The sequence below is a fragment of the Amphiura filiformis genome, chromosome 5 (genome assembly GCF_039555335.1).
Source record: "Amphiura filiformis chromosome 5, Afil_fr2py, whole genome shotgun sequence".
Taxonomy (NCBI): domain Eukaryota; kingdom Metazoa; phylum Echinodermata; class Ophiuroidea; order Amphilepidida; family Amphiuridae; genus Amphiura; species Amphiura filiformis.
In genome coordinates, this window is record NC_092632.1 from 67,548,795 (window position 1) to 67,563,213 (window position 14,419).

At 37.5% G+C, this 14,419-nt stretch overlaps 1 protein-coding gene across 1 annotated transcript in view; it reads left to right on the forward strand.

Annotated features, from left to right (window-relative positions):
* The window catches only part of LOC140152351 (lysosomal-trafficking regulator-like), a 134,999-nt gene that overhangs the window by 11,056 nt on the left and 109,524 nt on the right, over window positions 1–14,419 (forward strand). Inside the window, 1 exon segment of the mRNA XM_072174655.1 lies at window positions 5,319–5,462. Within this exon segment, the coding sequence (XP_072030756.1) occupies window positions 5,364–5,462 (99 nt within the window). The 5' untranslated portion in view covers window positions 5,319–5,363.

A 14,419-nucleotide genomic window follows, 5' to 3' on the forward strand; every position in this document is an offset into this window, starting at 1 on the left:
CGTCATTAACATGCATAATTGATTGCGCGAAGCAGCACGGAAGAAGTAGGATATAGTCGCTGAACACAGCGTCGTCAAGTTTCATGACAAGAACAACATTTGAACACCATAAAAGTACAGTTATTCATTAAAATGCTTATTTTACAGTGCAGTAGTAGTTTTTCACATATAATTTGCATTGTTCACGTAATGTATCAATTAACTTATTGGAGAGAAAACATCGGACTCGCACATGTGAAATAGGTGCAGAATTCGGCGTATTGATACTTGAACCAAATTGCGTGCGACTTTGTCAGTTTACAAATAGCGGAAAAAGCAAAAAGTGGTGGGGGTCAAGAATTTTCAGTATAAAGGGTGCCTCAGTAAAAAGCGTGGGGGTCAGGAATTTTCAGTATAAAGGGTGCCTCAATAAAAAGGGTGGGGGTAAAATAAAAAGGGTGGGAGTCAAACCCCACTGCCGAGTATGACTCACTAGACTGGACTTATCACGAGGCGCCCAGGTTTGTGCCCTAGTCACTAGACTGGATTTATCATGAGGCTCTGTACATGGTTTGTGCCCAGATTTGTGCCCTAGTCACTAGACTGGACTTATCACAAGGCACCCAGGTTTGTGCCCTAGTCACTAAATTGGAATTACCATGAGGCTCTGTACATGGTTTGTGCCCTAGTCACTAGATTGGACTAATCATGAGGCTCTGTACATGGTTTGTGCCCTAGTCACTAGATTGGACTTATCATGAGGCTCTGTACATGGTTTGTGCCCTAGTCACTAGACTGGACTTATCATGAGGCTCTGTACATGGTTTGTGCCCTAGTCACTAGACTGGACTTATCATGAGGCTCTGTACATGGTTTGTGCCCTAGTCACTAGACTGGACTTATCACAAGGCTATGTACATTGTATGTACATGGTTTGTGCTCAGGTTTGTGCCCTAGTCACTAGACTGGACTTAACATGAGGCTCTGAGCTGCATCTGAACAAAGACAGTCTATGTAATTAATGGTAATTGGTACATGTAATTTGGTTTGCAGAATGGATCAAAATAAAAGAAAAATCAAATGTTGTCTTGTATTTCTCAGAAACAAAATCCAGTAGGGGATAATGTAATGCTAACCAGCAGATTAATGATGTACACCATTCCAATTTGCAGGTCATGTACCTTTTTGTAATCCAGTCATGTGAGTGTAAAACTTGGTCAAGGTTAGATGTTGCCTTGGAACCATATGATTTGACAATAATATACAGGCTCTTTATACCCAATACCCTGGAAGCATACATCATACATGCACATGCCTTTGTTTGTTGCATGTATACTATGTTTTTGATGCCCAAGTGCCCGTTTTCTACAGTCCATGCATGGTAAAACCATAAATCTTCAAACTTGATGGTAAAATAATACCATCTACAGATTCTTAGGACTTAAGACCTGGAAAAACACATATAAGACCTGTGAAAACCAAGACCCAGAAAACTAGGATCTGGAAAACTAAGACCTTTTCTGCAACATCTAAAATACATCTTTGTCTAACGTCATCAGGTTCAGGTTCAGGTTCAGTATATGCCATAGCCAACAAAAGAGCCGTAGGCATTTTACTTGATAGCTATCCTTCTAGTGCACACCATAACATTTCTCAACCCTTGTTGTCAACCCATTCTAACCACCTCCTTCCTTTCCATCCCATCGCACAAATCTCTCCTTCAATAACTGATATATGACTAGACTGTCACTTCTTCATTTCTAATGACCATACTTAAGCTGAATTTATACTCGATCGCCGACGATGCGATTAATTTTGAAAAGCGATTTGCAATCGCGAATTTTGCGATGCATCGCCTGTCAGCTTTTGCATTTATACTTATCACGGCGATAGCGATTGCAGGCGACAAATAAAATATTCTAAATGCCACAAAATACATTTTTAAAACATCAGTTGCTGTCAATAATTATTGCTTTGAATTAATTCATCACCAAAAGTTAAAAATCGAGAAAGGTAAATTAATTAGCAAAATAATAGATCCAGTTGGTTGTATATGATTGGTTGACGCATTCATGTGTCAAGCGATATCGCTGGGAAGTTGAGATTTCTTCTACTTGCAAAAGCGACGTCGTTTTTGCCTCCGCGATTTGAATCGATTGATCGGCTTGACGCTCTGGAAATGTAAGTAAACATTGAGCATGCGTGAAAATCGCTTTTCTGCAAAAGCGATCGAGTATAAATTCAGCTTTAGCCATTTAATTAAAATAGTCTGTTGTCTCTTCTTAATTATTTCCAGAAGTCCTTCCCTCTCTGGCACTCCTATGGTTTCCCCAGCCCACTCATTTGATTCCCTTTTTCTACAGCTCACTCTCAAAAATCTTCACTCACTATGGACCACAATGGCCTCATTCCAGTGGCATAGTTCAATAACCTTAATTAAACAATCATAGTGCAAAATTTGACCTTCAGTTGCAGAGTATGAGTTTTAGTACCCAGATTTTCAAAGGTCATTTAATGAATGTACAAATGTATTGGGATAAAGAACTGTGCCTTGATAGATGAGCATGTTGTGGATCCTAGTGACTAGTTCTCCACAGCCACAGTTCAAAGACTTGGGTCATTCTCTCTTCCCTCTTTCTGCGATGAAAAACAAATTATGTTACTGGAAGCAAGCAGGTGTTTATATAATTTTATGTTTCCTTGGTGCAGTTTTAAGTTGTCCATAGAATATGATCCACAGAATCTTGGGACCTGGATCATGACAGCCTCCTTTCCCAAACTAACCTCCCCTCTCTTGAGGCCCGTTGCAACTCCTTTACGGTGCGCCATGTGTTCAAAATACTTGACGGTCTTTCATCTACTCCTAATGTATTCACACCTCATTCACGTTTCAACTCAAGATGTAACCATTCCCGAGCTCTCTACCCACCTTTCAGCCGCCTCACACTTTGTCAAAGAAGTTTCTTCCACCGTGGTCATATGTTATGGAATGAGGTACCAGAAAATGTTGTCTGTAGTCCCACCTTGTCCGCTTTCAAGGCTGCAGTTAAAGCCCTCCAATAGCTGTCTTTTTTATCTTGTTTTTGCTTTTCAGTTTATTTTTGTTCACTTTGTATGTAGGGCTTCCCTTTAATTTAGTGCTCTTTGAGCACTATTGGGTATTGCCTGTGCTTTTTGCCAAATGTAATAAATAAATAAATAAATGATCCCTTTTTCATACACAATACACAGATCGTTTTAAGAGAAATTTTTCATTCTGGCCAAAACAGTCCTTTTAAATACCTTCTCTCTCTGAAATAATTTAGACTGAGAGTTAATATTTTAGACAAATTTTACAGAAAATTCATGATTTAGGTATATTTATTAAATAATATATTGACATATTTGGCCTAATTATCCCATTGTTTTATGGACAAAGCAGACATTTTGCTGATTTACATGGTGCATCATACTCTGATCCTGATCAATAAAGGTTTGTTTAAGCCAATGACATTGATCTAATAAGTACGCAATCAGGGGTGGCACTAGCCTAACATTTGGGGTCCATGAAGGGGTCCATAGCAGGGCTGTCAACTTTTTTGGAATTGCTTGGCGTGAGACAGGGCCGTACCGGGATTTGTCGACTACAATGTTCATTTTGACACATGATTATTTGAGCCATGGCATTCGAGAATCTGAAAAGCGGGGGTGGGGGGGTAGGCACAACAAATTATTTTGACGATGTGTCAGATTTAATCATTTTCAAGCATTTTGCGTGAGATTTACTACCTAGGCGTGAGATTATACTACCATGGCGTGAGAAAGTGACCCAATGCGTAGGACTCACAGCCAGTGCGTGAGAGTTGACAGCCCTGGTCCATAGGCTCTTTCTACATGAAAAGGTCAATCTTGGGGGTCCCATACTCCAACTGAAAATTGGGGATTCAGCCACCCCTGTCAGAAGCAGTGGATTGGATTACCAATTTATACCTGAAATAACATGCTGGATTTTGCATTCCCGTAGTGGCCGACTTGTTGATTTAGGAATATAGAAGGCATAGGAATTGGGTGCAGACTGCAGATCAAACATACCATGTTGGATTAAGATACCCTTTGCACTCAAATGTTGATACAAATTAGTCACATAGTTCTACGTGTACAAGTACCGCGTCCGTCCTGTAGGAATAACAATAATTGTGATCAAAATTATTTAAACATGGTTACATGAATGTAGGGCCTATAGGCAAGTAATATTGTGATCAAATAATAAAACATGAAAATAGTTGGTAAGTTTCCAATTGTTTGCTCCATCATGTGGAAGAAGACCATGACCCCTGACCATGACCATGAGCTGACTACCAGTCCATATGGGACCTATAGTTTGATCAACTCGTAATAGGTGGGAATTGTTAGGCTTTTATCACTACGCTGAAAAGTAGACCCACATTAGGAATGATATAGTTGACATGTCTGATCTATACTGTGCGTGTTTTATATAGTAGGCACAGTATAGGACTTGAATGAATAATTTGTGATACTTCTAGCGACACGTCACAAGACAATTCTCGAAATAAAATATATTGATATTAATACGCGATGTTATAAGGTCCACCAATTACAAGCCATCAAACTGTAGAGCATGATGGTATTGACAAATTTATTACGAATAATATTCATTGCAGCTCAAAGATGGTAAATAACATTATTATTCCAAACAAGTTCACATTCAAGTTGGAATTCCATTTGAAGCATCAATGATTTTCTTTTCAACAACTCTTCCTATACTTTTGTACAGGAGCCAACCGTTGTTAATCCATGATGAATCCACACTTTTGCAGTAAGCGTATACGCGAACGCCAGCGCACATCCGCGTTACACGTGAGCGCGTAAAATTTGTCATGTCTGGAATCTGTGTGCGTATCACGCTTACAAGTTGAATTCTGTATTTTGGAAGTATCGGATAAAGATTGCCATTTTATTCAGTTTTATTGCTGATATCAACCGAAATCACCGATCTTTTTGTAAGGCTGACTGTCAATGATTAACTGACATTCCTCATTAAATAATCCGAGGAATAATCATGTGAATTATATGATCTTTAGCTTGTTTTCGTTGTTGAAAGGGATTCAATCATGTTTCACCGTTGTTCACCACCGATTAACAACGATGCGTCAGCGTCGTCTACTTCGCGAGGGCAACTTTACCTGCCCAAGCGAAGTAAACCACGCAAACACACCGGACGCGAGTTGTTAATCGGTGATGAACAACGGTGAAACATGATTGCATCCTAAGTGTAAGGTGGCATACCTATTGTATTTGCAATATTCATTTTGTTTGCGTTTTCTCTGCTCTCTCTTCAGGATAGATTCTTCATCCAGCATTGGGAGATCATCGGCTGATCCAAGATGGATGATGGAGGAGGTAGTCAGTGGGGTCGTAACTTGAAGGTCAAATGGGAATTATATGTCAGCTCTCCAGCATCACCATCAGGTGAAGCCCAACAAGTAAGTTCTTTTTTTTTTCATAATTGAGACTTCTACTAGGTTTGTTTGCACAAAACAAGTTGACCATATTTAACCTTTGACCTGGCAAGGATGAGATTTCTTCTGGATAGGAAGGAAATCCTCCTATTTCAAATTTTCATCTCTGTACAGCAGCCCCAACATGCATCCCAGAAGCCAACATCCCAAGGCAAAAACGAGCACACAGTCGAATCCCAGATCCACATGCCGCCACTACCAACCCACAGGCAGCCGGGAATAGGCCCATTAGGGTGATTCACAAAAAATGAAATTGGTATTTTTCAACGGGACACCCCCTCATTTTGTTCATTTTGATAATAAAATCATACCTGCAAAATATGAAAAAAATTCAAAAAAGTTTAGGGGTGCTACCGGTCAATGAACTTTTGTACACAAAGTCAATGGGATTTATGAGCCATTTTCTTTACAACACAAAAAAGCCATGTTAATTTTCCCTGATTGTGCCAAAATATTTGATCATAGTGTGAGTAATGTCCTTAAAATAAATGCTAAAGAAAATTGTAAAAATGTTAACCCGCTTTCCAGAAAATTGCATTTTGTGAAAACTGTTACATTTGGGGCAAGGCAGTTGCTGGAACAGCCAAAATATTATGGTACTTGGCTAATATAAAGTTGTGTTTATGGGGCTCTAGTTCTTTCTTTTTTTTTAAATGATTGAAATGTATGTAGGTTTGTAACTGTAAATTATGTTATTCAAGTGTTGAATGTGTGTAGGTTTGTAATTTTATGTAAGTGTAGTGTAATGTTTAATGTGTAATCCAGTAGTAAATGTAGACCGAATATTCAGTCGATTATACATACTATAAAATCGACTGAAGTGTTCCTACTGCGTTTGGGCATGGTGTTATTTATGTCACTTTTGAGTTTAATTTGTCTCACCTGCATATATGAGCTCTCCAAATTGTTGCTTGTATACAGTACAAGGTTTGGGTGTGCAATCGACGTAAAAAGCCGTTTTGCATTCGTTAAAAAAAAACCAATTTGTAGTCACGTCTTGAGCACAATGTCGTCGTGTCTTGCCTGTTTATTTTTAAATGCAAAATCGCTGACCTTAAGGGTTAATTGATTGAGTTGACCTCATACGTAATGCATATTGATCATCCATTTCTCAAATAGGGTGTGTTTTCTATCACATTGATCATCACGCGGGTGGAATTTCCTAGAATTTCCCTCAAGAAATAATGGAATGAACCATATCCTTTGCAAGATGACACAGGTCATACCGGGTCAACCATGATCAATTTTGACAGGACAACGTGGGTATGGAACTCTCAACTGACTCGCAAAGAAAGGGCCAAGAAATTTCACTTTTTCAGTGCACATCGAGAAACCTGAAGTATTGCAATAGAGTGAGAAGTAAGTGGTTATCACCTATAGGTTCACAAAGGAATTTTAGACGGTCATAAAAGGGTGAAAATAACGTGTAAAACAGCGGATGTAAATACCGACATCCTTCTCAAATCTAAAACATAGCGTAATAGTACGGCACTATAGTAAATGTGTCTTAGCCACTCTAGCTCTTGTCACAAGTACCTTGCACAAGGTGTAGATTTGAACTGGCCACTATCCAATGTTGTGACCCCAATTTATATACATTTCTTTTCAACCATGGTGAATCTAATCCTTCCTGTGGTCATTCAATTCAAACAATACAAATCTTCATCAGGTATGGCCATAATGACCACCCCTGATACAGATGTATGGATTTTGATAGTTACTATTACATAAGATTTCAAAAGCTGGTATCACCATTGGGGTAAACTAATATGTGAAGAATTTTAATCTTTTTTTTTATCAACAGTTCAGTTCAATAAGGTATAAATTTGGGGTGCCTGGTGGGATTCCAGGAATATCCCAGGGTATTCTTTTCTTGAGCTACACTCCCTCTGTCACTTTTGAAACATTTTTTATTATTACAGTCAACTATGAACTTTAATTTGGTAAAAACCCATGTTTTCACAAAGTTAGGTATATCATTGAACATTTACTTCAGTTTTGCAAGCCTGGTAGACTTTTTAGGCCCTGAAATAAGCGTTTGAAATTTTTGACAAAAAATCCCATTGACTTTGTGTACAAAAGTTCATTGACCGGTAGCACTCCCTAAACTTTTTTGAATTTTTTTCATATTTTGCAGGTATAATTTTATTACCAAAATGAACAAAATGAGGGGGTGTCCCGTTGAAAAATACCAATTTCATTTTTTGTGAATCACCCTAATGGGCCTATTCCCGGCTGCCTGTGGGTTGGTAGTGGCGGCATGTGGCCATGCCCCAGGGAGCAGAGCTAGAAGTGCAAAAGTCAGGGGTTCATCCAGTCCGAAAAATTGCACACTAACATTTAAAAAGTTCAAAATAAATAAAAGATAAATATGCACCAATTGAGATGAAACTAGATATAACTTTTAGTTACACAGTATCCCTGCCAATGCCTTTTTAAAACCAATCCAAAGTCACTCTACTGTGACTGATTTTCCAAGGATTTAAACAGGAAGCCCCGCTTGGTCAGTTCTCCACAGAAGAACTGACAATACACCTGTTACGTTGATGACAGACAGAACAGAATTTACATGGATAAATTTTAACCTTGACTAATTCCCCAAGGAACTTGAACCAAAAGTGGGACTTTTTAACTGGTGGTCCTATTTCAAATATGATTTTTATACACTTGATAAAGTTCTTGCAATCTCATTGGCTCTTAGCCATGTGATATGACACGATATAACATGGTTCAGCTAGTGCGAGTCAATGTGATACTCGTATGCGCTATTTAAACCAATCAGAGGCGCATAGCAACAACAGGACTGGTCAATTCTATTTTAAAAGTGCTAGGTAATTCATTGTAAAATGTAGGATTTTTAAATCCTACATTTTAAAATTAAAATTTGATTAAAATTTGTTATATACTTATGATTACCGTAATATTTTTTTATTTGAATTTAAGGGATCTAGAATGAGCGTTTATGGCGTTTCGACAGTATTTTTTGTGGGACATGAGAGCACCTCAGATGTATCGAATTGCATTCTGAATCTGAAGCATGTCTTTCTGATATCAAATAATTTTCATTTTTTGAAATTCACGATATAATACAAATTTTATGACAAATTATTAAAATTTGATATTTTTCACATTTTTGATATATAACATTCCTCAAAATAAATTTTATAAATCTAATGATATATTCTTAAAGTGTATGTAGCTGGGAGAAAAAGCCGACGATCAATTGAAAATTTTGACCTTTTTGTGGCGCCCTCTACGCAGGGGTAGCGCTGGCTTCAAAATTTAAGGGGTCCGAGTGATTTTTGTTGGACTCATTCAGCCCTCCAAAAGTCCAATTTAAGGGGTCCAATGGGAATTTTAAGGGGTCCGAGTCCGACTCTGGAAACATCACCCACTAATATTAGAGGTTACGATATGCTGGACATGGGGTTGTATTATGCATTTTACATCAACAAAATACAGCGTGCAATAATTATGAGCCTCCCAGGGGGTAAAATGTCCAAACGGCTAAAAAAAGGTAGGCCTAAATATTGCTTGCACCCGGCCTGCTAAAAATTGTAGGCCTATTCGTCGCAAGCAGGAAAATGTAGAAGATTCCATAAGCCTACTATTTCTTAAGTTTGTTTCAAGCGTTTAGTTTTGAACATGCCCCATGAATGTGTGCTCAAAATCACTTGCACTTGCCCCCTCCTTTTGACTTGCCAAAATTGCCCCCCCAGCTGCCAAAAATTCTTGCCCCCCCCCATTTTACCCTCATAATTGCACAACCTCTGAACTTCAAGAAAATCCAAAATATGGGAGTGCAAACCCAAAAACTAGGGGTTGTTTTTTACAATCCAGTCCTTGTTCAGGGGTTGTTTTTTACAATCCAGTCCTGTTTGTTCATCATGTATAAATGTTATTGTTAGTGGAGCTTTTTATTTAGTCAGAACGCCAACCCTTAATTATAGAAAACGTAATCCTAACCCTAATTCTGACCTTTCACCTCATAAACCTGAATCAACCCCTTCAAAACAGGCAAAGTTCTGAAAAATTATGATCACACGATGTTTATGTGTATTTTTAATGTAAAAAGGTGCAGAATTCAACACCCCAAATCTTACCATGTGCCACTAATTCACTGCAATTTTATCCTATATTGCCATCAATAAAGAATACAAAGTTGACTTTTTTGTGTTGAGGAAACTCCATTTTTACTTAGCATGACATGAAAATTAGTTAAATGATGATTTACTATGGTATAAAACTCCCGATAAAACGATCATCAGTAGTAAACATTTGTGCATGCATGATCGGGGGAATCCCCCACTGACAGTTTATACAAGGGAGAGATTCTTTCGCAAGTGGAGTCAATTGTCACACTATTTCATTCGCAGAGCCTTGACTTGCACAATGTTTAAACAGATTCGTATTCAGAGTGAACGATCTGATATAGTTCTTGGAGCATTTATTTTTGACATTCTGTCTGAAATGAACCCGGAAATGATCGCATTTGTTTTGTGCCCTGTCCATAAGGTTTTACATGCCTGATTTTCTGTGCGTCTGAGATATTCTTGTCTAACGCGAAAAGTATTGAAAATATAGGCCTATGTAATTTAGTGTCATCGATCTGTGGTTCTTCGTCTAAACATGCACACATTATCTTATCATAATCACACAGGTTTAACATCCATACCAAAAGACTAACTCAGAGATTTAAACCAGATTTAATCCTATCATTCAATATTTGCCTTATCATTCAAATGATATTTAGCATTCCAACTGGAATTATAAAATGATTGGTACCAATGAGTTTCCAATGTTAGCACTAACCCATTGATTTTGTGTCCTGATCTGGCTCCAAACCCAGATAGCCTGAACCAGTTGATCTGGCAATAGTAAATTTAATTTGTTCCCCCCCCCCCCAAAAAAAAAAAAATGTCAGTAATACTTTTTTTCCAAGAAAATGAAATGAACCAGATCTAATCTGCCACACTAGACAAGATGTCAGCTATGCATGGAGTATAATAACACTATCATGTTTATTGAACTGTCTACCTGTATCTTGGACTGAATAATATATTGTAATTTCAATGAACTCAGCCCATAGTGTAATCAATAATTACATTAATGCTTTCAATGACAGGTGACTTTGTATTCTAACCTCACATTAAATGCAAATTATGTTAACTGATTGAATTGTCTCAATTATGAACTTCATAAAAGCTTAGCTAGCTAGCCTCGGGTCCTTTAAATAATTGAGGCTACATGCTATACAAGGTGTCCCATAAAAAGGTTACATGTAGGGGATTGTAGGAAATGAACCGCATTTTGCGATGGTACAACAAAACACTGTCATTTTTTTCAGGTATTATTTATTCATCCTTCTTGTAATTGTCTGCTAAGTTTCAACTCCGTATCTTAAAAGCAACTTAACTTATAAGCGCAAGATGACAGGGCTATCAACAGTGACTAATCAACAAAATATCGCACATTATGGAAGTTAAACTCAAGCACATCTTTGTTTTCTATTTTTGCTTATTACTTTTTATTTTCTTGTATTTCTTTTTATTGCACTAAAGAACCATATTGACAATTAAATAGTGCACAGCTTTTATAGAACTTCTTGACTCTTGGTGGTAAAAGGAAGATGGTCATTAGAGAAGAACATTTTTTGGTGAAGGCATTTCTGCACGCTGTATCTCCTACCATCAACATAATGAAATTAATAACAATTTGCATTTAGACTTTGGGTTATGTTGAGTTGAAATCACTGCTCTGTTTTATACTGAAAGAATATTGTCAATTTTTTGACTGAATTCTCGAAATAAAATTGAACAATATTAATTATCTGTTCAACAGAATTATATACTGCGCCTGCCATGCTATGACTGGACCTACTGAAATGACCCACCAAATGCGGGCAGTGAACCTTGCATTAGTGTTGCATTATATCACGTAAACATGGTAAACAGCTTGCTCGGGAATTCGTAGAATGCGGGTTAATGCACTTTGTGAACTTACATGGGTACTAGTAGGGGGTGCATATAGATTATGTCATGAAAAGGACATTTATATTTGTTAACATTAACTTAGATTATTTTCAAAAATCTACATGTAACCTATTTTGGGGACACCCTGTATATATTACAACAAAGAAAGCACAGACAACTGATTATCAGATACGCATTGAAAAGTATTTTTCACATTTTTCTCATTTGTATATATCAGGGTTGCACGACTAAGTCGTCAGTAGTCGTTAGTTCCCAGCAAACATTGCAGTACTGGGCAAAGAAAATCCAATACTAATTATAACAGAATAAGTATATACTATCTTCAGTAGACAGCAGCAGTGAATCAATCCATAAGTATCCAAGATTATTACAGCCACTACGTTTACATGTGTGAAGGCAATCAGAATTAAATCATGCAACAATTATTATTATTAAATATTATTTTTTACATCGTTAGATGTGTGTGTACTTAAGGCACCATATGTAAGCACCTAGAGGTGTTATATATTGTAGCCATGGTATTATATGCATGAAGTCACTTTCATAACAGACCTAAAAACTAGGTCTTTTGGGAAACTTCATGTACATGTACATGTATTTCTTCAATACGAAAGGTCAAAATTTTCTTATAGTGGTCATCTTTTCATCCTGGCTAAATGTATATATTATTTGTAACATTATCATGAAATTTATAAAGTTTACTTCAAGGACTGTTAATGGTCAACAATGTAAATTTTGAATAAATTTGCCTTGTATGTCACGAATTAAAAATAGAAAATAAAGAAAAGTTATTTGATATCAGAAGGACATTCCTCGTATTCAGAATGCAATTTGGTGTGTCTGATGTGCTCTCATGTCCCACAAAAAATACTGTACAAAGGTGGTTCACCGAGTCCTTACTTAAGAAGACAGGAAAATAATAAAATGGCAAATTGAGAATTTATATGTACAGGCCTCAAAATAAGCCAGAATTTCTGAGGGCCACTTGGGCCCTTGATATTAAATGTTTGAGGGCCCTCACAAATTTTTGAACCCCACAAAAAAGTGAGCAAATTGCCACAAATTTTGCGGGCCAGATGTGTCTTTTGTGGGCCCTCACTGATTTTCGAGCCCTGTATATGTACATGTAATTTACAATTTAGAAAAGGTAAAAATGGCTTTACTGAAAGGCCATATATATGGTATCAGTTGGCAGTGAATTTGAGGAATAAAATTTTAACAATGATAATATTGATTTTTGAAAGTCTTTGAACTAAATATTGAGCAAAATGACCAAATTGACCGAAGCGTGTGTGTATCATCATTTTTATCCAAGAAAACTAATAATAAGAGAGACAATATCGCCTGTAAACTGAGCAGTGCATTGATAGGTGTTGACTAGACTGTTCACTTGCTACATACTACTTACTGCTACCCTGGCCAGATTGGCTGGTTAGCTGGACAGGTTGATTCAATCCCGGGGGTGGGGTACTCAGTACAAATGACCATACGGGGACGTGCCGCAATATGGGTAGCATTTTCGGCCTCTTGGTATATCAATGACCCCTTTTTTCAAATTTTTTTCGAAAATAGCCCAATTTTCCCTTAATCTAGCCAATCTTCCCAAAATTTTGGGAAAATTTGTAAAAACTAAGACAATTTGGGTAAAATTTGGCCGAAAATTTTGACTTTTGGTATATCAAAGGGTCCAAATTTCTTGAAAAATTGGTATATTTATGGGTCTACTTTCAAATTCTCAGCGGCACGTCCCTACCAAAACCAAACTTGAGTACCCCCCCTCCGATTCAATTTTGATGTAAAGCATGCATGCCCCATACTTTTCTTTTAATTTTGGGGGTTTACTCTTGAAAAAACCAGCCCGTAATTTAACTTTCAGGAGCTCAGGATTTCGGTGGCTATACTGGCTAAATACTAGTACCCATATAAATCCCCATTTATTTTTAGCCACTAGCCTCTTTCGCTCAGGAGGGGCCAAAAATGCAATAAAAAAGAAATCCCATGTCTGCATGTAGCCTTTTTCGCCTAACAAATAAACAAACATACAAAGCACTTAATAGGGTTTTTGGCCAAAGGAAGCTGAGAGAACCCTTTTTTTCTGCCTAACCAGGACAATGTAAAGCATTGTAATGTTTTTAATCTAGAGGATAAGGGAGTTAGAGGAGGCGGAGAGGACGAAAAATATGAAGGAGAAGAGGGGGAGGGAGAAGAAGATCGGGAAGAAGAGGGGAAGGGGAAGAAGAGTACCAATCAATTAACTCATTGTTTTGTGACAGAAAACACCTATAGTCATCTGGTCACTTTTATTACATGTAGAAAACAACCTTATGGCAGCAGGCTATTTAATGGGTTCATATGACATACTTTGTAGGAATATAAAGTACTTTATATTGGAATATTCATAGTGCAAAGGGTTGTGTATACTTCATCTAGAACCGCTGACCCATGTATGATACATGTTTGACATGCTGATTGCTGTCAAATGTCACAAAAGGGGAATTTAATGTTATTGTGTATAATTATTACCCATTTTGGAATTGCAAAATCACCATTTTTGCTCGGACAGCGCAAGTTCTGCATTCTGTAACATACATGTACCTACATTGTATATAAGTCCCAGTACAGTATATAAAGTGTTCCCAGGCACCCAAACACTTGGCATGAGTGTGACAGAGTAATCATGGGAAGATTTGAAGCAGAAGACCTGAACAAATACCCGACCACCTGCATATTAACTTACTTGTAAGATGACTAGGTTATTTGTGAAGAAAATATAGGTCAAGGATAACAATCCACTCAGGTGTTGGCTTGTAGTATTTAGGGACCGTTCACAAACACTTGTAAGGGGGGGGCGGATGCAAAAAAATCGTGAAAATTTTGGGGCCCCCAGGAAAATTTGTGGTCATTTTTTCAGGCCCCCCCTTAGGAGGG